A 23,163-nucleotide genomic window follows, 5' to 3' on the forward strand; every position below is an offset into this window, starting at 1 on the left:
TTGAGAAAAAACAATTTAAAAAAATTCCTTTAGTCCCGATTGGTGTTACCAGCCGGGACTAAAGGTGGATCTCCAGAAACCGGCCACGTGGAGCTCCTTTAGTCCCGGTTCGTAAGCAAACCGGGACTAAAGGGTTTGGGCTTTAGTCACGGTTCCCTCTGGAACCGGGACTAAAGGCCCGTTTTCTACTAGTTATACTTCTTTCGTAGTTGCGGATGCTTGCGAGAGGGGTTAATCATAATTGGGAGGCTTGTCCAAGGAAGGGCAGCACCCAAGCACCGGTCCACCCACATATCAAATTATCAAAGTAACGAGCGTGAATCATATGAGCATGATGAAAACTAGCTTGACAACAATTCCCATATGTCCTCGGGAGCACTTTGCCTTATATAAGAGTTTGTCCAGGCTTGTCCTTTGCTACAAAAAGGATTGGGCCACCTTGCTGCACCTTAGTTACTTTATTTACTTGTTTGCCGTTATGATATATCTTATCACAAAACTATCTGTTACCGATAATTTCAGTGCTTGCAGAGAATACCTTGCTGAAAACCACTTGTCATTTCCTTCTGCTCCTCGTTGGGTTTGACACTCTTACTTATCGAAAGGACTACGATAGATCCCCTATACTTGTGGGTCATCACTGCTCCGCCTGCTGGTGCTCCTAGAGGAGCAGGAAGTTATAGGCCATGTCGGCCTGCTCCTCCTCCCGCTCCTCCGGCACCATGTCTATGTACTGGGCATAGGCCTATTCTTCTTCTTCTTGTTGTTGTTGTTGTCCTTCTCCTTCTCATGACACAACCCAAGTTCATGGGAGGCATGTGCTTCTATGACACTGAGCTTTTCAACTTGGCTTTGCTTGCCCACAAAGCTTGGCATTTATTGCAACAGCACGAATACCTAAGTGCATGAATACTCAACTCGTGTTACTATCCTACATGTAATGTTCTAGAGGCTGAGTTGGGAAGAATCCCTCTCAAGTATGGCGGTCTACTTCTGATGGAAGAGGTACTCTCAAGTTGGTTTCATCGGGAGAATTGGAACAGGCAGTGACACGGGCATTTGGGATGATAACTGGATCCTGCGGGATTGTTGACGCTCAAAAGTGGCACAGTCATAAAATTACCTTAGGCTATATAAAGACTAATTAAAACTTAGGATTGGATGTCACTCCGGATGGCTCTCTTTAATAAGATTTAGATGGATATGAAGATGGTCTAAAACGGACCTCGGATGCAATAGTTATGACAAGTTCGGAGATGCTCATGTTGACACCAGATTAAAAAATGGCATGAAACTCTATTAAGATTGCCTCTAATGGAAAACGTTTCAACACGAAAGTTGTGCATCTCATCGAAACGGTTGATTTTGATCCAAGGTCATATGCAACATGTGGAGGCAAAACAAGGTTAGAAATAGAAGTTGCAGATTCATTTCGGACCGACCGAGTTGATTTGATCGGTGACATCGAGTTGGTCCGGAAAATTATCAGAGAGTTGGCAATGTTCACTCGGTGGGACCGAAGCAAACTAGTCGGTGAGACCGAGTTGATCCAGGAAATTACAAAATGTTACCGAAAGTTGTGGCATTTTTGCAACAATAACCCACTTCTCTACTTCAATTTGCAGAAAACCCCTTATTATCTTTTAAGCAACCGCATCCCTCCCTCACCTCATCAAAACAGCCTGAGAAATATATTTTGAGTGAAATGTAATATATTTTTAGTGGTATATATATATCAAAACAAGAGTGTTTTCTTTCAAGTTCATGAACAAGTACTATTCTACTTTAAATCCGTTGCAACGCATGGGCCTCTTGCTAGTGTCTCTATGAGTAATGGGTCCTGCCTGTGTTGTATGTACAAAGGAAAATTTTAATTGAAAAAGATGCCCAACCAGCATCTAACCTAGGAGATACGGTTCAAGGCAGCGCGCGTTCCGCGACCAAAAAAGCCCCTCAACCTTATATTGTACTAAACAAAATGGCCTGGAGGCAGTGCGGCCCATCTCAAACATGTTATTTATTTATTTTTAAAATGTAAAATGTTCATAAATTATAATCATAATAATAAAATTTAGATTAGAATATTCCTGTAATATATTATCATACACAAAATTGAAAAAAATTAGTTTTTAAATAATATTCATGTATTATTTAAAACTATTCATATAATACAAATAATATATATGAATCAGAACAATGTTTGTAAATATAAAATAATACAAATACTTTTGCAATTACAGTTTGGAAATACTATTTTAGTTTTTCAAAAATTCGAATAATTATGCTCAAACATTTATAATTCATTAGTATGTTGTTTAACCAAAATGTTTTTATAATTATATATACATCATATAAAAATTATAAATATGAGCTATTATACACCAGTGAATATTCATAATTAATTCTTAAATATTATTATACATAATTTTTATAAATTAAATATAATACATGTGTGTAAAAAAATGTTTGTATTTACTATACATTTTTCCTAATATTATCCATGAGTGTATATTTTAAATGTTTGTATTTAGTAAACTTTTTTGAACACTTATGGCTTATATTTAAAATAGAATTTTCTTAATAGTAAGTGAATATTTCTAAAAATTACATGAATATGTTTATTATCTTAATTTATTGCATATAGGGAAAATCCATCCTACCACCTGGGGGTAGTTACCCCACATGTCTCATATAGTATCATGTAGATATACTACTTCATCATTCTAAATATGTTCATATATTATATTTAAGATATTTCAAAGCAAGTTACATGAAAAAAATGCATATGGCCCATAGTTTTTGTTATATTTGTGAAATACATACATATTTGTATTAAAAAGAGTATGCTCAAAATATGGTACATACTACCTAAAAAGTAGTATATACACTACCTAAGCATTATTATATACTACATACTACATGTACATACTCTTGGTTTTAAAAGATGCTACATACCACATACAAAACCCAAGTGGTGGTAACTACCAATGGTGATAGGAAAAATTGTCACAGTATATATATGAGCACCTGAATATTTGTGTAGCACGAGGTTATTATTTATGTACCCAAGTATTTATAGCCCACAGTATGGTAGGGGGCTGGTTTGTAGATTTTTTGAAAATAATACATGCACATGAATATTTGTATACCATGAGATAATTATTAATACCACACAAATATTTGAATGTAAACTTTATTATGATTATTTCAATTTATAGACGTTTTACTTTTTTCTAAAAAACGAATATGTGTGCGAAATGGGCCGTACTTCTTGCAACCCATTTAAGTAACACAAGCTTTTCCTTACAGTACATGAAGGATGAGGGGTCACAATATCTATCAGTACTTGTTCGGTGCACTGGCTTGCACGTGCTGCCTACGAGTAGCAGGAAACAGGTTCAACTGTAGGTAGGGAAACATTTTTGCTTCATTTTTCTTGTGTACTGACAGGCGGGACCCACTAGTTATAGAGACATAGTATTCAACTAAAAACCTGTTTGTCCATTATAAGTAGAGCAATGTTTTAAATAGCGGGCTATGAAAAATTGCGGCGGGCCTCCAAATCAGCTATAGAGCACTAAGGTGGGCTATTTGTGAAGGCGGCTATTTAACGACACCCTGCTGAAAAGGCTATAGTCGGCTATTTAAAACTATGAGTGGACCTCATGCCACATCAGCCAAATACGATGCCACATCAGCACATTCTACGTCTACGAATGAGATTAGTACCGTATTTGCACATTCATGTCAAGTTTTAGAATCAGTTTGATATATTTTTCAAGTTTAGGCACTAAACTGAACATCCTGACAAGTTCGAGCACCACTAGTATATTTACCTCACAAGTTACACCTGGCCTGCCCCGACCACAAACCAGCCGCAGAAGGTTTCTGAAGTTATTGATCATACCACGACTTCTTAGGATGCTGTTGTTCTTTACAAACACTTCTATGCAGTGGACAAGGAGGCAATCCTCAACATTCCGCTAAGTACAATAATTCAAGAAGATTTTTGGTCTTGACATTGCAAGAGGAAGGGCTTCTTCTCGGATCGTTCTGCATATCGTCTTCCGTCTTCTACGAAGTAGCAACACACGGATTGGTTGGAGCAAGTTCCTGGTCATTCACATTCAGAGGCCGACCGGCGATCCTCGGTCAAGCTCTGGAGCTTCATTATACCATAAAAAATTGAAGTGTTTGCTTGGCGACATGCCAAAACCTCGCTACCTACTGGAGGTGGAATCAGAGTAAGATGGTCGAGTCACCAGCCTGCTCTATTTGTAATGTTGCGGTGGCCACATGGAGGCACTCTCTATTTAATTGCCATATGGCACGGTGCATATGGGCTCTGGCTGATGAGTAATTAATAAAAGTCGCCATCTCAAATGGAACGGAGTATGCCAGATTATTGGTGTATTGACACGCTCCAAACGAAGGAAATCACACAAATGTTAGTTAGAATGCGAGTGATCTGGTGGGCTAGACAGCGCGCTATTCACGATGACTAGTACCAAAGCCCTATGAGCACTGCATGTTTTATCACAAAGTTCCTGGAGGATCTTGATTCTGTCGCTTTGAGTAAGCCGGTACCAGCCAGGAAACTGCATGCAATTCCAAGAAACATGCATCCAACTACAAGGGCCATGAGATCGCATTGGCTCCCTCCGATGGACTGTGATGCCAAAATATATGTCGATGGCGACCTGTCAAGGAGCGGTAGCAGTGATTTGTCAAGATAAAGAAGGCACGTACCTCGATGCCTAGGCTCGTGTCTTCGACTGTCTCACAGACCCGACATCGCTCGAAGCTCAAGCGTGCAATGAGGCACTATCACTGGCATGTGATCTTAATTTGACATCAGTTTGTATTGCCTCTTATTGTGTCGAGGTCGTTGCCAACGTTGCGGCTGGAGCTCCTTGCCACTACACTACAATCTTGTGCGAGATCGACCATCGCAATGGCGAAGCTCATGCCCTCACAAAAGTAGCTTTCTCTCTGTCTTCCAGGCGCCACCTGGGGTTTGTGACTATGTCCGATATCATTTGTATCCTTATGAACATTAATCTTTAATAAAGGTTACAGTTGCTAAAAGAAATGCAAATCAGAAAGAAAAAAAATCATCATTGCAACCAGCTGGAAAATAATAAAAAAACATCACATGAACATAACCTTTCTTATACCTCACTAGTATTATCGTTCTAATACCTACCTGTAGGGCTGAGGTGTGGCTGCTGCGGTCCTTAGACTCAGATCAAGTAGAACAAGAAGAGCAATTTGAATCCAGTGCAGCTGGCGGCCCTCCTCCTTATGATATTGAGTGCGCCGGCAGTTAACCGCCGGGTCACGGCGAGCCCCCCACAAGACCCGGTGCAGTGCTCGTCTGGTGATGGCAAAGCTGACTGCACGGTCTCAAGCGCGTACGGCCTGTTCCCAGACCGGTCGACGTGCCGCGCCCGCGCCGTGGTGTACCCTTCCACTGAGGAAGAGCTGGTGCGCGCGGTGGCGAACGCCACGGCCACCAAGACCAAGATGAAGGTCACCACCAGGTACTCCCATAGCATGCCGAAGCTTGCATGCCCCGGCGCCGGCAACGGCCGGGGCCTCGCCATCATCACCAGGTGGCTAAACCGCGTCGTGGGCGTGGAGGCGACGCGGATGGAGATGACGGTGGAGAGCGGAATCACACTGCGGGAGCTCATCGCGGCGGCTGCCGACGCCGGGCTCGCGCTGCCCTACACGACGGTCGGCGGCATCCTCGGCACCGCGCATGGCAGCTCGCTCTGGGGGAAAGGCAGCGCCATCCACGAGTACGTCGTCCGGATACGCATTATCACGCCCGCTCCGGCCGCCGACGGGTACGCCACGGTGCGAGTGCTCACGTCCGCCGACCTGGAGATGGACGCCGCGAAGGTCTCGCTCGGCGTCCTTGGTGTCATCTCGCAGGTAAGTTACGTTTTACATCTGATCAACCGCAAGCATACCGCGCCTAAGAAGTTCAGCATATTTTTGCATATGGTGTACTAGCTACTGGTATTTGCTACCCCATATTTAGTCCTTGACTTTGCATGAACCTGAATGACATAAAAATGTTGGATAACATACTCCATCCCTTCTGGTTGCAAGGCATGTGTGTAACCGTAGATCATCAATTTGGCCAACGTAATATGAATCAGATAAAAATATTGCAATAAAAACTTTATTCAAATATGAATTCAGCGCTATACCTTTTTTTTGGCCTATAGCTCATATATTTGTTTGATTAAATTGATGATCTAAGAATATTCGTGGGATTTATAATAAACCGAAAGGGAGGGAATATCTACCTATAATCACTTGTATGTTAAGATCATGGGTACTGTACGGTATGTATGCTAGGTATACTGCATTTACGGAGCTCACGTTTCACGTTTCATTTAGATCCGGACCACCATGTGTACGGCTCGACTTAAAAATTGCAAACAAGTTGAGAGTGCCTGCTTTGGTAATTATGTGGAGGCTCTCACAGCTGGTCTAGCGCCCATTTATACGGAGGGTCTCGCAGCTAGCTACTGCGTTCTTTCAACAGACCTATGTACATTCTCTCATATATGACCATGTACAAGTACATTTACATCAGCCACATCAACCACATGCATGCCCTAGCTAGGGTATATATCGATTTCAGCATGCCTTTGTTTGTACACAGATCACCGTACGCACTGTACTACTATTTAGACTAGCCACAGTAGGAGTAACTTCAGCAGTAACTTCGAATCTAACTCAGCGAATTTGTCTATGTGACAATGAGTTAATGAAGAAAGAGGTAGTTCTAGTAACATCACATCTTCCAATGCAATATGAGTCTATAATCTAATAAATGAAGCTTTACATGACATCACACCTAGGTTAGAGGGTGCTTGCATCCAAGGGACTATTTTTAGTCTGACTAAAAATAGTCTCTTTTAGAGGCTAAAGTTTCAAGCACCCCTGACTAAAGAGAGGCTAGGACTAATCTTGAGGCTAAAAATTTTTAGTCATAGGAAACCTACTAAAATATGTATTAGCCCTCTCTCTCATCATTTAATGCCTCTCCTTTAACACATGCGAGTTCTGAATTGGAGGGTTTGGAGGATAATAAATGCTCAATAACTTGATTTTAGTCTTTTTAGTATTTGGATCCAAGCATGGGTGAGGCTAGCAAGTTTTAGTCCCACTACTTTTAGTCATGGGACTAAAACGTATCCAAGCACCCTCTTACTATCCACTATAAAAGTAGTAATATAGCCTAGGGATACTAGTGTATGTTACTCTTCACTGTGACTAGTCTTAGTCATAGATGTATGGTACATCTGGTAATAGTGACTCTGATTCAGTCCATGGCTTGCATGGAAACCCGAATGTCTTGAATAACATGTCTAGTCACGTTAAGATTAGTGGTATATATGCTAGGTACTGCAGACATGCTGAACTGATCACAAACTACAAACCTCAGCGAAGAAACACTCCATTTTTTAGGCAGTGCACTTTAGATAGATCCGCGGACAGCCACGCATATGCATGTATATGGGCCCGAATTAAACCTGCAACAGAATAGTCCGTTGATTTTTCAACGGGGCCCCGTCCTTTAATGGCTCGCCGTTCAATTAATTGCTCGGCCTACATTGTTCACCAGAGCAAAAAAGAGTCCTTTCAGGCGGAGCGACCAATTATTCTTACCATCGGCGAACAACCATGCATGCATGCGCTAGATCGATCGCAGAAATCCAACCTACTCCGCAATAGGGTTGCAAACGAGTCGAGTTATAGTGAGTTGTATTAGGCACAACTCAATTTATACTAAAATCCGAGTGAGCTCAAACTAAGCGAAGCTCGAGGTCGAGCTGTAGAAAGTGGCTCGTGTTCAGCTTGTAACGATCTCGAGTCGATGCAGAGCTAGTTTCGAGCTAAATAAGATAATTTTCTTAATAATCTACAAAAGAATATCAAACAAGACAGGCCAAAACACAACATAAGAAACCATTATATAATCGAGAATTGCCTTTGGTGACAGAGCTCACTGAAGGCCTCCAGATTCAAAACTCAAATTTTATATTTTTACATTTCAAAAAGAAAGTATAGATATACATGAAGGCATAACACAAATGTGTGTAAATTTTCAGGGCAAAACACGTTGAAATGAGGGTTATGCACAAAAGGCAAATCTGGGGCTGTTTAACATATGATACTATTCATCTTCTAAGGCCATGAATTTTTCTTTTTTGTACAGGTCGCATTTCAACGTATTTCATCATGAAATTTTACACATATCTGGGATACATCCTTACATACTCACATATTTTTTTTTCAGAATTTTTTGAAACATAAAAATTTGAATGTGAATTTTTCAAAAATGAAGGCATCCATGGAGCTTGGCCTCCAAAACGCCATTCTCTTATATAATTCAACTTATTCTCTCTCAACTGAAGACTAGTACTTAATAGCAAGAGATCATGGATGAACTAGCAATAGAAGAAAATGAAGGTGCGTCTAATCTCAAACTTTGACCAAAATAACATGATATTTTGCACATGGCTGACCACATACCATATTGGGGCTAAAATTTCTCCACACTTAATTAAGCTTCCATGTATGTTAATAGTAGGTAAAATGGAGAAAAATCGCACACAACATTTATGGTAATGTTCTTTTACTGTCCATATGGTAAAAATCCAATTTATTTTTATTATATATCAAAATTATGCAATATAATTATATGATATCGGGCTATCGAACTGAAATCGAGCGAGCCCGCGTTGGCTCAAGATCAGCTCATTTCTCGATTGAGCTACATAAAATGTTCATACTCGGCTCATTTCTTTTCAAGTCAATCTGGAATCGAGCCATAATACGAGTCAATCTCGAGCGTCTCACGAGCCTCGAGCTTTTGTTGCAGCCTTACTCCACAACCACCACCCTCACCGAGCTGCCCCAGGAGCCACGGTAACCTCCTGTGCCTCCCTAACGCGTGGAGGGATACTCGTGCATGATGCAAGATTTTTGCTCAAACGGACAATAGTTAATTCTTAAGAAATTTGTGAGACCATCACGAAACGTACATCTCAACTTCCCATGTAAATAAAGTTGGACTAAAGAACTATATTTTGAACGTGTGTGCGGCCATATTGCATGGTGCATAGTATGGAATTTTTTTCAGATGTTGCATGACTACATGGGTCATATGCGAAAATGCTACATCTACGGGTAACTACGAACCACTTACCAAAGCCCTATGAGCACTGCATATTTTATCACAAAGTTCCTGGAGGATCTTGAAAATTCAGTCGCTTTGAGTAAGCCAGTACCGGCTAGGGACCTGCATGCAATTCCAGGAAACATGCGTTAGACTGCAAGGGCGATGGCGGCCCGTCAAGGAGCGGTAGCACTGATTTGTCAAGATAAAGAAGGTGTGTGCCTTGACGCCTAGGTTCGTGTCTTCGACTGTCTCACAGACCCGTCACCGCTCGAAGCTCATGCGTGCAATGAGGCAATATCATTGGCATGTGATCTTAACCTGAGATCAGTCTGATTGTGTGGAGGTCGATGCCAACATCGGGTCCCGAGCTCCTTGCCGTTACACTACAATCTTGTGTGAGATCGACCATCGTAATGGCGAAGCTCATGCTCTCGCAAAAGTACCTTCCCGCCTGTCTTCCGGGTGCCACCTGTGGCTTGCAACTATCTCCAATATCATTTGTATTCCTACGAACGTTAATCTTTAATAAAGGTTACCGTTGCTCAAAAGAATACAAACCAGAAAAAGCAATCATCATTGCAACCGGTTGGAAAAAAATATTTTTGAAAAGCATCATATGAACATTACCTTTCTTAGGGTATCTCCAACGCCGACCCGCAAATTCCTCCGGTATATGTCCATTTTTGTGTCCAGACGTGGTCTGCGGACATGATACGGGAGGAGAAAAAGTAGATGGGGACCATGCATGCGGTGGGATATAATGGTGTGTTGTTCAATTGAAAGGAGAGGAGAGGAACCATGCATGTGCGAAGAGAGAGAAAATAAGAGGACCATACGGAGGTTTTTGGTTGGTCAAGTGGATATCCGGACTCCGGTATATCTCCCTTATTTTTGTCTCCAATTTGTCAGAAAATGGACATCTGGACCGCTTTCGCGGACCGATAAGAGTCCACATTAGATTGCAAAAGTGAACAAATGTGTCCAATCGAACATAAATCGAAGCTTTATGGGTCTTCCTTGGAGATGCCCTTACCTCACTAATAATTGTTCATGTATTAGAAGGGAGACAATAAATATTCTAATGGTTCAAGGTCAATTATGTGTAACACATACCTTTTTCAACACTTGAAAAAACCCGTTTTTGACATAGAATTCCAATAAAAGAATTGTGCACACATGTTACCTGAAATGACAATAGCAACTTTTTTTCCGAGATTCAGTTCAAACGGGAACTCAATGGACCCGAGCAGGCAAGCCTCGCGGCCTTGAGGCAATTAATCGAAACGGTGGGTCTTTCGGATCAACCTGACACGGTGAGCTGGTCGCTCACTAACTTCGGGAAATTCTCGGTGAACTCCTTATACCGCAAGTTGTGTCGAGGGCCGACACATCCCGTGATTGCAGGATTGTGGAAAGCGCGGATGCCTTTGAAGATTAAACTTTTCATATGGCAACTGTTTCGCGATAGGCTCCCCACCTCCTTGAACGTAGCCAAACGTAATGGGCCGGCCACGGGTCCGTGTGCGTTATGTGGGGAACCGGAGGATGCCAATCATGTGTTTTTCCGGTGCCTGTTAGCAAGGTTTGCGTGGAGTGCTCTCCGCACCGCGGCAGGCGTCCTTTGGAACCCGCGCTCGGCTCCCGAGCTCTTCAACCTCCTTGATGCGATTAAGGGCCAGCATATCGGGTTATGTGGAGTTGTGTTGGGGCACTTCTCTGGGCTTTATGGTTAACTAGGAACAAGTTTACTATAGAAGGGCGCTTCCCAAATCATCCGGCTAATGTCATCTTCAAATGTAACCTTCTATTGCAGCAGTGGAGTCCGTTGGGGAGGCGCAAGGATGTTGAGCTGATCAAGACCGCCCAACAACGACTGGCGCAAGTGTATGCGATGCCTAGGGAGTCATGACTTCGGTTCTTTTGTGGCTTGACGGGCCTGCGTGCTCTGTACGGGCTTTGCCCTGTAATCTCGTTTGGCGGCTTGTTTGTTAGTCTCATCTGAACTTTGGTGCTCAAGCCGGCAGGGCTTTTGGTGTTGTATTAAGACTTGGCTTGTGGTACGCTGCCGTTGGGGCTTTATTAATTTAAAGCCGGACGCATCTGGCGTTTTCGTTTTAAAAAAAACAATAGCAACTTTTAGAGATGTGTGCTGAAATAGACAAAATCCAACTAACCCATGTGTGCTGAAATAGACAAAATCCAACTAACCCATGTGTGCCATTAATATGTTCGACTTTTCAACGAACGATCACCACAAATGAGATAGCTAGCTCGTTGCATATATAGCCCATTCTTATACCCTGTAGCCTGTAGAGCTGAGGTGTGGCTGGTGCGGTCCTTAGGCTCAGATCAAGTAGAACAAGATGAATCCAGTGCAGCTGCCGGCCCTCCTCCTCCTCATGATATTGAGTGCGCCGGCAGCTAGCCGCCAGGCCACGGCGAGCCCCCCACCGGACCCAGTGCAGTGCTCGTCTGGTGATGGCAAAGCTGACTGCACAGTCTCAAGCGCGTACGGCGTGTTCCCGGACCGGTCGACGTGCCGCGCCAGCGCCGTGCTGTACCCTTCCTCCGAGGAGGAGCTGGTGCGCGCGGTGGCGAACGCCACGGCCACCAAGACCAAGATGAAGGTGACCACCAGATACTCCCACAGCATGCCGAAGCTTGCATGCCCCGGCGCCGGCGATGGCCGGGGCCTCGCCATAAGCACCAGGTGGCTTAACCGCGTCGTGGGCGTGGATGCGCCGCGGATGGAGATGACGGTGGAGAGCGGCATCACGCTGCGGGAGCTCATCGCGGCGGCTGCCGACGGCGAGCTCGCGCTGCCCTACTCGCCGTACTGGTGGGGCCTGACGGTCGGCGGCATGCTCGGCACGGGCGCGCATGGCAGCTCGCTCTGGGGGAAAGGCAGCGCCATCCACGAGTACGTCGTTCGGATGCGCATTGTCACGCCCGCTCCGGCCGCCGACGGGTACGCCACGGTGCGAGTGCTCACGTCCGCCGACCCGGAGATGGACGCCGCGAAGGTCTCGCTCGGCGTCCTTGGTGTCATCTCGCAGGTAAGTTACGTTTTACATCTGATCAACCGCAAGCATACCGCGCCTAAGTAGTTCAGCATATTTTTGCATATGGTGTGCTAGCTACTGGTATTTGCTACTCCATATTTAGTCCTTGACTTTGCATGAACCTGAATGACATAAAAATGTTGGATAACATACTCCATCCCTTCTTGTTGCAATGCATGTGCGTAACCGTAGATCATCAATTTGGCCAACGTAATATGAGTTACATATCAGAAAAAATATGCAATAAAAACTTTATTCAAATACGAATTCAGTGCTATACTTTTTTTTGGCCTATAGCTCATATATTTGTTTGATTAAATTGATGATCTAGGGATACTCACGGGATTTATAATAAACCGAAAGGGAGGGAATATCTATCTATAATCACTTGTATGTTAAGATCATGGGTACTGTACGGTGTGTTTGCTACGTACTACTCCCTCCGCCTCATAATATAAGAACGTTTTTTATACTAGTGTAGTGTCAAAAATATTCTTATATTATGGGACGGAAGGAGTACTATACTGCATTTACGGAGCCCACGTTTCACGTTTCATTTAGATCCGGACCACCATGTGTACGGCCCGAATTAAAAATTGCAAACAAATTGAGAGTGCCTGCTTTGGTAATTATGTGGAGGCTCTCACAGCTGGACTAGCGTCCATTTATATGGAGGCTCTCCCAACTACCTACTGCGTTCTTTCAACAGACCTAAGTACATTCTCTTTCTTTCTTTTTTTGCGGGGGGACCTAAGTACATTCTCTCATATATGACCATGTACAAGTACATTTACATCAGCCACATCAACCACATGCATGCCCTAGCTAGGGTATATATCGATTTCAGCATGCCTTTGTTTGTACACAGATCACCGTACGTACTGTACTACTGTTTAGTCATACATGTATGGTACATCTGGTAATAGTGACTCTGACTCACTCCATGACTTGCATGGAAACCCGAATGTCTTGAATAACATATCTAGTCACGTTAAGATTAGTGGTATATACTGCAGACATGCTGAACTGATCACAAACTACAAACCTCAGCGAAGAAACACTCCATTTTTTTAGGCGGTGCACTCATTTAGATAGATCCGCGGACAGCCACGCATATGCATGTATATGGGCCCGAATTAAACCTGCAACAGAATTAGTCCGTTGATTTTTCAACGGGGCCCCGTCCTTTAATTGCTAGACGTTCAATTACTTGCTCGGCCTACATTGTTCACCAGAGCAAAAAAGAGAGTCCTTTCAGGCGGAGTGACCAATTATTCTTGCTACCGGCGAACAACCATGCATGCATGCGCTAGATCGATCGCAGAAATCCAACCTACTCCGCAATAGGGTTGCAAACCAGTCGAGTTCTAGCAAGTTGTATTAGGCACAACTTAATTTATACTAAAATTCGAGGGAGCTCAAACTGAGCGAAGCTCGAGGTCGAGCTGTAGAAAGTGGCTCGTGCTTAGCTTGTAACGATCTCGAGTCGATGTCGAGCTAGTTTCGAGCTAAATAAGATAATTATATTAATAATCTACAAAAAATATTAAACAAGACAGGCCAAAACACAACATAAGAAACCATTATATAATCGGAAATTGCTTTTGGTGATAGAGCTCACTGAAGGCCCCCAGATTCAAAACTCAAATATCATATTTTTACATTTTAAAAAAATTGAAAAAAAGTACAGATATACATGAAGGTATAACACACATGTGTGTAAATTTTCAGGGCAAAACACGTTGAAATGAGGGTTGTGCAAAAAAGACAAATCTGGGGTTGTTTAACATATGATACTATTCATCCTCCCAGGCCATGAATTTTTATTTTTTGTACAGGTCACATTTCAACGTATTTCATCATGAAATTTTACACACATGTGGGTTACATCCTTACATACTCACATATATTTTCAGAATTTTTTGAAACATAAAAATTTGAATTTGAATTTTTCAAAAATGAAGGCCTCCATGGAGCTTGGCCTCCAAAACGCCATTCTCTTATATAATTCAACTTATTCTCTCTCAACTGAAGACTAGTACTTAATAGCAAGAGATCATGGATGAACTAGCAATAGAAGAAAATGAAGGTGCGTCTAATCTCAAACTTTGACCAAAATAACATGATATTTTGCACATGGCTGACCACATACCATATTGGGGCTAAAATTTCTCCAAACTTAATTAAGCTACCATGTATGGTAATAGTAGGTAAAATGGAGAAAAATCGCACACAACATTTATGGTAATTTTTTTACTGTCCATATGGTAACAAATTTCCAATTTCTTTTTATTATATATCACAATTATGCAATATAATTATATGATATCGGGCTATCGAACTAAAATCGAGCGAGCCTGCGTTGGCTCAAGATCAGCTCATTTCTTGATTGAGCTACATAAAATGTTCATACTCGGCTCATTTTTTTTCGAGTCGATCTCGAATCGAGCCAAAATACGAGTCAATCTCGAGCGGCTACGAGCCTCAAACTTTTGTTGCAGCCCTACTCCACAACCACCACCCTCGCCGAGCTGCCCCAGGAGCCACGGTAACCTCCTGTGCCTCCCTAACGCGTGGAGGGATACTCGTGATGCAAGATTTTTGCTCAAACGGACAATAGTTAATTCTTAGCAGAAACTTGTGAGACCATCACGAAACGTGCATCTCAACTTCCCATATAAATAAAGTTGGACTAAGGAACTATATTTTGAACGTGTGCGTGGCGATATTGCATGGTGCATAGTATGGAATTTTTTCAGATGGTGCATGACTACATGGGTCGTATGCGAAAATGCTACATCTACGGCTAGCTACGAACCACTTACCAAAGCCTTATGAGCACTACATGTTTTATATATCACAAAGTTCCTGGAGGATCTTAATTCTGTCGCTTTGAGTAAGCCAGTACCGGCTAGGGACCTGCATGCAATTCCAGGTAACATGTGTGAGACTGCAAGGGCGATGGCGGCCCGTCAAGGAGCGGTAGCACTGATTTGTCGAGATAAAGAAGGTGTGTGCCTTGACGCCTAGGTTCGTGTCTTCGACTGTCTCACAGACCCGTCACCGCTCGAAGCTCATGCGTGCAATGAGGCAATATCATTGGCATGTGATCTTAACCTGAGATCAGTCTGATTGTGTGGAGGTCGATGCCAACATCGGGTCCCGAGCTCCTTGCCGTTACACTACAATCTTGTGTGAGATCGACCATCGTAATGGCGAAGCTCATGCTCTCGCAAAAGTACCTTCCCGCCTGGCTTCCGGGCGCCACCTGTGGCTTGCGACTATGTCCAATATCATTTGTATTCCTACGAACGTTAATCTTTAATAAAGGTTACAGTTGCTCAGACGAATACAAACCAGAAAAGGCAATCATCATTGCAACCGGTTGGAAAATAATATTTTTGAAAAGCATCACATGGACACAACTTTCTTAGGGCATCTCCAATGCTGACCCGCAAATTCCTCCGGTATATGTCCATTTTTGTGTCCGGACGTGGTTTGCGGACATGATACGGAAGGAGAAAAAGTAGGTGGGAACCATGCATGCGGTGGGATATTATGGTGTGCTGTTCAATTGGAAGGAGAGGAGAAGGGGACCATGCATGTGCGGAGAGAGAGAAAATAAGAGGACCATACGAAGGTTTTTGGTTGGTCAAGTGGATATTCGGACTCCGGTATATCTCCCTTATTTGTGTCTCCAGTTTGCCAGAAAACGGACATCCGGACCGCTTTCGCGGACCGATAAGAGTCCACATTGAATTGTAAAAGTGAACAAATTTGTATGCTCGGACATAAATAGAAGCTTTATAGGTCTCCTTTGGAGATGCCCTTACCTGACCAATAATTGTTCATGTATTAGAAGGGAGACAATACATATTCTAATGGTTCAAGGCCAATTATGTGTAACACATACCTTTTTCAACATTTGAAAAAACCCGTTTTTGAGAAAGAATTCCAATAAAAAAAATTTGCACACATGTTACCTGATATGACAATAGCAACTTTTAGAGATGTGTGCTGAAATAGACAAAATCCAACTAACCCATGTGCGCCATTAATTCGTTCGACTTTTCAACGAACGATCACCACAAATGAAGATAGCTAGCTCGTTGCTTATATAGCCCATTCTTATACCTACCTGTAGCCTGTAGGGCTGAGGTGTGGCTGCGGCAGTCCTTAGAGCATCTCCAGCCGTTGAACCTTTCAGGAGGCATTTTTTTGTCGCTTAGGGGGGTGCCGGCGAAGATTTTGGTCCGGGATGAAAATCTTCCCAGCCATGTCCACCCCCAAGCCGCCCCGTCTTTCCAGCAGCGCGTTCTCGCCGCCTCCGCTGGCCGCTGCTGCCCCCGTCCGCTATGGCCGCCGCTGCTCGCGCCCCCGCGCCCGCTTGCGTCCGTGGCCGCGCCGCCCTCTTGCGCCCGTGGCCGTGCCCGCGCGCGCCCGTGCCTGGCCGCGCGCGCCCTGGCCGCCCGTGGAGGGCGCGAAGGAGCCGGGGCCGCCCGTGGCTCGCTGTGGCCGGGGCCGCCCGTGGAGTACGCGAAGGAGCTGCCGCCTCCCTTGTCCCCAGAGCTCGGGCAGGCGAGCACTGGCCCTAGGGCCGCCGCCCCGGCGTCGGCGTCTCCGGCCGCGCCACCGAACGGGACAGGGACAGCATTTTGCGACGGCGCTGGTGCTGGCTTATTGCGGGAGGAGGTGGAGGAGATCTTGGGCGTGGCCGAGCAACCGCTTCCTCCCTCGACGCCGGTGGCCGGGGATGCCGTCAGTGCGGCGTCGACGAGGACTGGAGGCGCCGCGGCGGCCGACAGGGCAAGCTGGAGAGGAGGCATGCGCGCGACGGGAGGAGGAAAAGGTGGGGAGAGAGAGAGACGAAAAGGTGGGGAGAGAGACGAAAAGGTGAGGGAGAGAGAAGATATGTCACTGCAGGTGGGGGCGCGCCTGCAAAACGGCGAAATTAGCCTCCCCAGGTGCCCCTCGGGTTCCTGGGTTTGGGTTGAGGCTGTTGGCGCTGATTTTTGCTTCATCCGGCGAAAAAGGAGACTTTGGGGCACGAGCGGGAAGATTTTTATCTGCCGGCGCGCAAAAACGTGCTTGGGGGGCTTCCTGGGCCGGCTGGAAATGCTCTTAGGCTCAGATCAAATAGAACAAGAAGAGCAAGATGAATCCAGTGCAGCTGCGGGTCCTCCTCCTCCTCCTCATGATATTGAGTGCGCCGGCAGCTAGCCGCCAGGCCACGGCGAGCCCCCCACCAGACCCGGTGCAGTGCTCGTCTGGTGATGGCAAAGCTGACTGCACGGTCTCAAGCCATGATCTGGACCCCTTTTATCAATACTTAAAGAAGGTCTTGAAAAATACTTTGAGATGTTTGGCTCTAGTTAAAACTGTAGTATTATAAACCATGACATCCATAGAACCATAGTATTTTGCAGTATTTAAAAAAGGGGTCCAGACCACTCTTTTACAAAAACCGAGAAAGAGAAAAAGAGGAAGTTGGCCAAATACAACACTACATACTATGATTTCCAAACACATCACTATCTTCACAATACTTTTAAAAACAGTGTTTTCATATACTACAGTGTTCCTTATCCCCAACATAAAAAAACATAGTATTTGAACACGCGTTTGGGAGCTAAGTAATTTTGAAGTTTTCTAGGAATACTGTGGTTTTTGAAAAAATTTCAGTATTAAATACTTTGAGGTGTTTGGATAAAAAAAAATACTGCAGCTTAAGAAACCATAATATCTCTAAAACTATGGTGTTTTTGTGGTATTTGAAAAAAAGGTTGGGACCTCTTTTTTTAAAAAACTGCGAAATGTTGGCTCATTGGTCTCTCTGAGTCCATCTTATTATGTCCAATACTTTGCTAGATGATAGATTTATCTGGCCAGAGTACACGTACGAGTGACTTAGTCCCTGCTCCTTTTTACCACTGTTTCTTCTAGACGCGCAAGCTGCACATTTAGTGCCTGTCAGAATGCTTCATTTTTTATGGATCACAAAAGATAACTCAACTATGTATCCTAGCATCCAGTAGAGAACGTGCTCATGCCCAGCATGCATACAGCGGCTGTTAGCACGAGTTGATCCGGCCGTGAGTGCAGCTGAATTAGGTTCGGCTTTAGGTATGGTCAAGATCATCCATGCAACGACAGAACAATCGGTCAAAATCAAAGAAACTTAATAAAATTGCCATTTGCCAAACGCCTCTACAGTTTTATCAAAACTTAGAAAAACTATGCCTTTTAGAAACCAAAGTATTTATTGCCCGCACATTAAAATAGTGAGGTTTTGGAATACTGTGGTTTTACAAAAACTGCGTTGCCAAACTAGGCCGGTTTTTCGAAAACTTTGCTTCCAAACAGAGCCTAAACTGACAAATTACATTGTGGAAATACTCGATATTACTACCATGTGTACTGCATTTAAGGAGCTCACGTTTCGTTTGTGGATCTCGGACCACCGGACCACCATGTGTACGGCCCAAATAAACCAGCATTCAAGTGTGAGATTTCCTTCTTTGGCAAGCAGCTAGTAGCACCCAATTATGGACGCTCTCACAGACACAGCTCGTGCGTGCTTTAAACAGATCTCAGTACATTCTCTCATAAGTATATACATTTACATCAACCACATCAGGTGCATGCATGTCCTAGCTAGGGCATCGATTTCAGCACGTGTGTGTTTGTAAACAGATCGCAGTACGTACAACTACTGTTTAGTCATACACTTTAGCTACATGTCAGCTGACTGAGTTTTAAGTTTTGGGTCACTCGATTTTTTTGACCGTCAATTGCTTCTCCAAGATGCGTGCTAGTTGCTTTTTTCCTGTTGTGCATTGTTTCTTGTATTGGATTGGACGTTTTTTGATTGACCCCTATTTTGGGTCAGTCGATTTCTTGTTGGGCTGAAGACTGTTACATGTTTTCTTATTAGGTTGTTTGCCTGCGTTTTTACTTCTGGTTTTTGTCGGTTTCTATGGGTATATTTTGGATGTTGGGCGAATATAAAATATATACACGTAAGTAATGTATAATTTGTGTGTAAATTGTAATTTTGTGAAAAATGCACTATTATGTGCCACTATACATTTCTCCTTAGATTTTGTTTTTGCAAAAGTTCCACCTTTATAGGCTTATTCTTGCATATTTTTTAAAAGCTCAATTTTTATGTATATTTCAAGCAAATTTTGTCAGTGTTTGTTATAGATTATTTTTCCCATTTTCTTTGTTCTTAGATGGTAATACCACTGCCACATATTCACTCTTTCTTTTGTGGGTATTTTTGCTTTTTTTATTCCAGATTTCTGTTTCTATGCGTTTTTCTTTTTCCTTTTTTTCCTTTTATTTGTTATTTTTTGTTTTAGTTTTTTTCTTTACGTGTTTTTTTATGTTGAGTGTGTGTAAATATATGCACACAAGTACTACTTGTATACATCATATTAGAGTATGAAAATTTCACTACTATATGTTTCTTCTTACATATTATAAAAAGTACGATTTTTATACTCCCTCCATTCCCTTATACAAGGCCATAAACTCAAATTACAGGTACCTAGGTAAAATTTGATGACTACTTTGCAAGTCAACTTTTCTTCTTGTTAACTGGGATCATTAATACGCCTGCATGCATGCAAGGAAGGAAGGAGAAGGAAGTAGCACAGTGTCATTATGACTACATGCATGCAAGTATAAACAAGTTGCTAGTATGAGAAAACATTATTAAATTTTTGCCTCAGTTCCTGTTAGTGGCCTTGTATACATGCAAAATGTATTTTTCATAGTGGCCTTATATAAGGGAATGGAGGGAGTACTAATCTTGAAAAAAAATTAGTTTTAATTTTTTATTTCACTTTCTCTCTTATTTAAGGGTAATACAAATGACACTAATTTATTCCTTCTTTAAAACCTATTTTTTATGTAAATTCTACTAGTATATGTTAGTTCTTGCATAGCCATAAAAGTGCAATTTATGTGTAAATTATGTGCAAATTTACCATGATTTATTTTTTCAATCCTTTCTTCCTAAAGGGCGGTACCAATGCCACTATTTCATTCTTTTTTAGAAAATGTTATATTTTTCTTTCTTGAAATAAGTACACACAAGTACTATACAACATGTGCGTAAATTATAGTAGAGTGCAAAATTGCAATATTATATGTTTGTTGTTTGCTATTACTAAAAGTGCAATTTCAGTGCAAACTTTATTATTTTCATTTTGTTTTTGTTTTTTTTTCATTTTCTTTCTTCTTAAAGCGTTTCATTCTTCTATAGAAAACTTTATTGTTTGATTTTTTGTTTTTATTTTATTTTATTTTATTTTCTTTCTTTAGAGGCAATACCGATCTCATTCTACTAGTATATTTTTTATTTTATTTTTTATTTTAGGGTCCGAGCATGTTGTAAAAAACTAAGCGCCAATCAAATAATTGACCTCATAACAAGTATAAAAATCACTCATTTTTAATGTAATGTGTGTGCGGTTCATACCGTTGTCTAATAATTGCATTACTATATGCTTTTTTGCATATTATGAAACAGTGCAATTTCCCCTTGCAAAAAAAACGAAACAGTGCAATTTCTGTGCCAACTGTGCACAATTTTCTATCATTGTTTGTTTTATGTGTAGTCGCATATGCACAGGCATGCAGGTAGCTTTTCAGCCAACATGCCAAGCTAGCTCATGTGCAGATGTGCTTCTAGGAACTACTAGTTAGGAATAGAACTGTGTAGAAGTACCATAAACGTGGGGGTAGGACTACGTACTATGTACAAATATACACATGGTAGCTCTCATCCGACAGTAGGCTCGACTGAAACAATTTTGGGTCAGTCGATTGACCCAAAATTATTTCAGTCAATTACACTGTAGTCGTTCCCAGATGGGGTGTTTGGTTCAAGGGATAAACCAAATAGGGTCAGACTTTTTTAAGACTTTTTGCTAAAAGTCCTTAGAAGCACCTCCTTGAGAGTTTTTTTTAAAAAATCCTAAGGACTAGAAAAAGTTCTAGGACTAGAGAATCAAACACCACCTTAGTCATATATGTATGCTAGTTCTGGTAACGGTGACTCCGATTTAGTCCGTGACTTGCATGAAAACCCGAATGACGCAAACTAGAAACTACAGCGAAGAAACGCTCCGTTTCATGTAGTGCATTCATTTAGGTCGATTCCGGACAGCCATGCATATATATTGTATATGGTCCCGAATTAAATTTGCGATCAGAATTTGGGAGTCCTTTGGGTTGATTTTTCAACCGGGCTCCCTCCATTAATTGCTCGGCCTACATTGTTCACGAACCAGAGAAAAAAGAGAGTCGAGCGGCGCCCGGTGGGAGGGTCGCCCGATGCCATGCATGCATGCGCTAGATCGATCGCCATAAAAGCAAACCTACCCAAAATCCTAGGGATGGACATACTAGGGACGTAGAGGCACTCCCTCCTGTTAATTCACGCCGGCCGGATCCAGAACCAATGGCGCCAGCGCCACCACCCTCTACCGAGCTGCCCCAGGAACCACGGTAACCTCGTGTTCGCGATGCAAAGATTTTTTGCTCAAACGGACAGTAGCTCATTCTTAGTGGAAATTTGTGAGACCGGCCAAGATTTGAACGCGTGTGGCGATATTGCATGGTGCATATGGAGTTTTTCCATATGGTGCATAACAGCATGGGTTGTGTGTGGCGGTTCTTGCACTAAGAAAATAATACGTACTCTGATTTAATTTGCAGGTGACCCTAGCGCTACAACCTCTGTTCAAGCGCTCAACTACGTTCATCGAGCGGGACGACGATGACCTCGCGGAGCGGGTTCCCGAGTTCGGTTACGAGCACGAATTCGCTGACATCACCTGGTACCCGGGTCTAGGGCGAGCGGTGTACCGCATGGATGACAGGCTGCCCATGAACGCTTCTGGTGAGGGTGTCTTCGACTTCATTGGCTTCCGCCCCACCTCGACCCTGCTGATTGGAGCTAACCGACTGGCTGAGGAGCTGTCGGAGCAGGCGGACGACGGCAATAGTAAGTGCCTGACGTCGAGGGTGATCCGCACGACGCTCTCGGCGGCCGGGTACGGCCTAGCACGGAGGAGCGGCTGGCCGTTCACGGGGTATCCGGTGATAGGGCGGCAAGACCGGATGCAGGCGTCGGGTGGCTGCTTGACAGCGCCAGAGGACGGACTCAGGACGACCTGCCCTTGGGACCCCCGCGTGAGGGGCACCGGCTTCTTCCACCAGACCGCCTTCAGCATGCCCGTGAGCCGCGCCAGGGCATTCATCGAGGAGGTCCGACAGCTGCATGACCTAAATCCGGAGTCTCTCTGCGGCATCGACCTCTACAACGGCATCCTAATGCGCTATGTCAAGTCATCCACCGCGTACCTCGGTAAGTCGGCAGTGCGCGGGGAGTCGGCCGACATGGTGGAGTTCGACATGACCTACTACCGCAGCCGCGACCCAAGGAGGGCGCGCCTCTACGAGGACGTCCTTGAGGAGATCGAGCAGATAGGGATATTCAAGTACGGCGGGCTGCCGCACTGGGGAAAGAATCGCAATGTCGCTTTTGTCGGCGCGTCTCGCAAATACCCCAAAATGCACGAGTTCCTGCTTGTCAAGGACGCCTACGACCCGGATGGCCTCTTCTCCAGCGATTGGAGTGACATGATGCTCGGCATTGTTGGTGACACACCGACGAATATCGCACCTGGGTGCGCGCTAGAAGGAATGTGCGTGTGCTCGCAGGACGTGCACTGCGCGCCGGAACAAGGCTACGTCTGCCGGCCCGGCAAGGTCCACATGAATGCCAGAGTCTGCACCAAAGTGTAGTCTATTACTATCTTCATATCGCAAGTAAGTAATGTTTCAAATACAAGATCATTTATGTACATCTTGCCTGGA

At 43.7% G+C, this 23,163-nt stretch overlaps 1 protein-coding gene and 1 pseudogene across 1 annotated transcript; both read left to right on the forward strand.

Moving 5' to 3' along the window:
- The first annotated feature begins 5,304 nt into the window (after window positions 1-5,304).
- LOC125547269 (putative L-gulonolactone oxidase 6 pseudogene) lies at window positions 5,305-6,076 on the forward strand (annotated as a pseudogene).
- A 5,495-nt stretch (window positions 6,077-11,571) lies between these two features.
- Window positions 11,572-23,091, forward strand: LOC147981956 (L-gulonolactone oxidase 2-like). Its single transcript, XM_087516157.1, has 4 exons — window positions 11,572-12,264; window positions 14,772-14,818; window positions 16,500-17,076; window positions 22,000-23,091. The coding sequence occupies exons 1-4, from the start codon at window positions 11,572-11,574 to the stop codon at window positions 23,089-23,091; spliced, it is 2,409 nt and encodes an 802-aa protein (XP_087372283.1).
- Window positions 23,092-23,163: the final 72 nt, after the last annotated feature.

The sequence above is a fragment of the Triticum urartu genome, chromosome 3A, assembly GCF_056163025.1.
Source record: "Triticum urartu cultivar PI428250 chromosome 3A, HENAU_Tu73, whole genome shotgun sequence".
Taxonomy (NCBI): Eukaryota; Viridiplantae; Streptophyta; class Magnoliopsida; order Poales; family Poaceae; genus Triticum; species Triticum urartu.

What these genes read in the sequence shown, in the direction of transcription:
- LOC147981956 (XM_087516157.1), top strand. Translation starts at nt 11,572, where the DNA reads ATGAATCCAGTGCAGCTGCCGGCCCTCCTCCTCCTCATGATATTGAGT. An exon ending in GAGCTGCCCCAGGAGCCACG is followed by an intron (nt 14,819 to 16,499) that starts GTAACCTCCTGT and finishes TTTGTCGCTTAG; the next exon opens with GGGGGTGCCGGCGAAGATTT. An exon ending in GCGCCGCGGCGGCCGACAGG is followed by an intron (nt 17,077 to 21,999) that starts GCAAGCTGGAGA and finishes TTTAATTTGCAG; the next exon opens with GTGACCCTAGCGCTACAACC.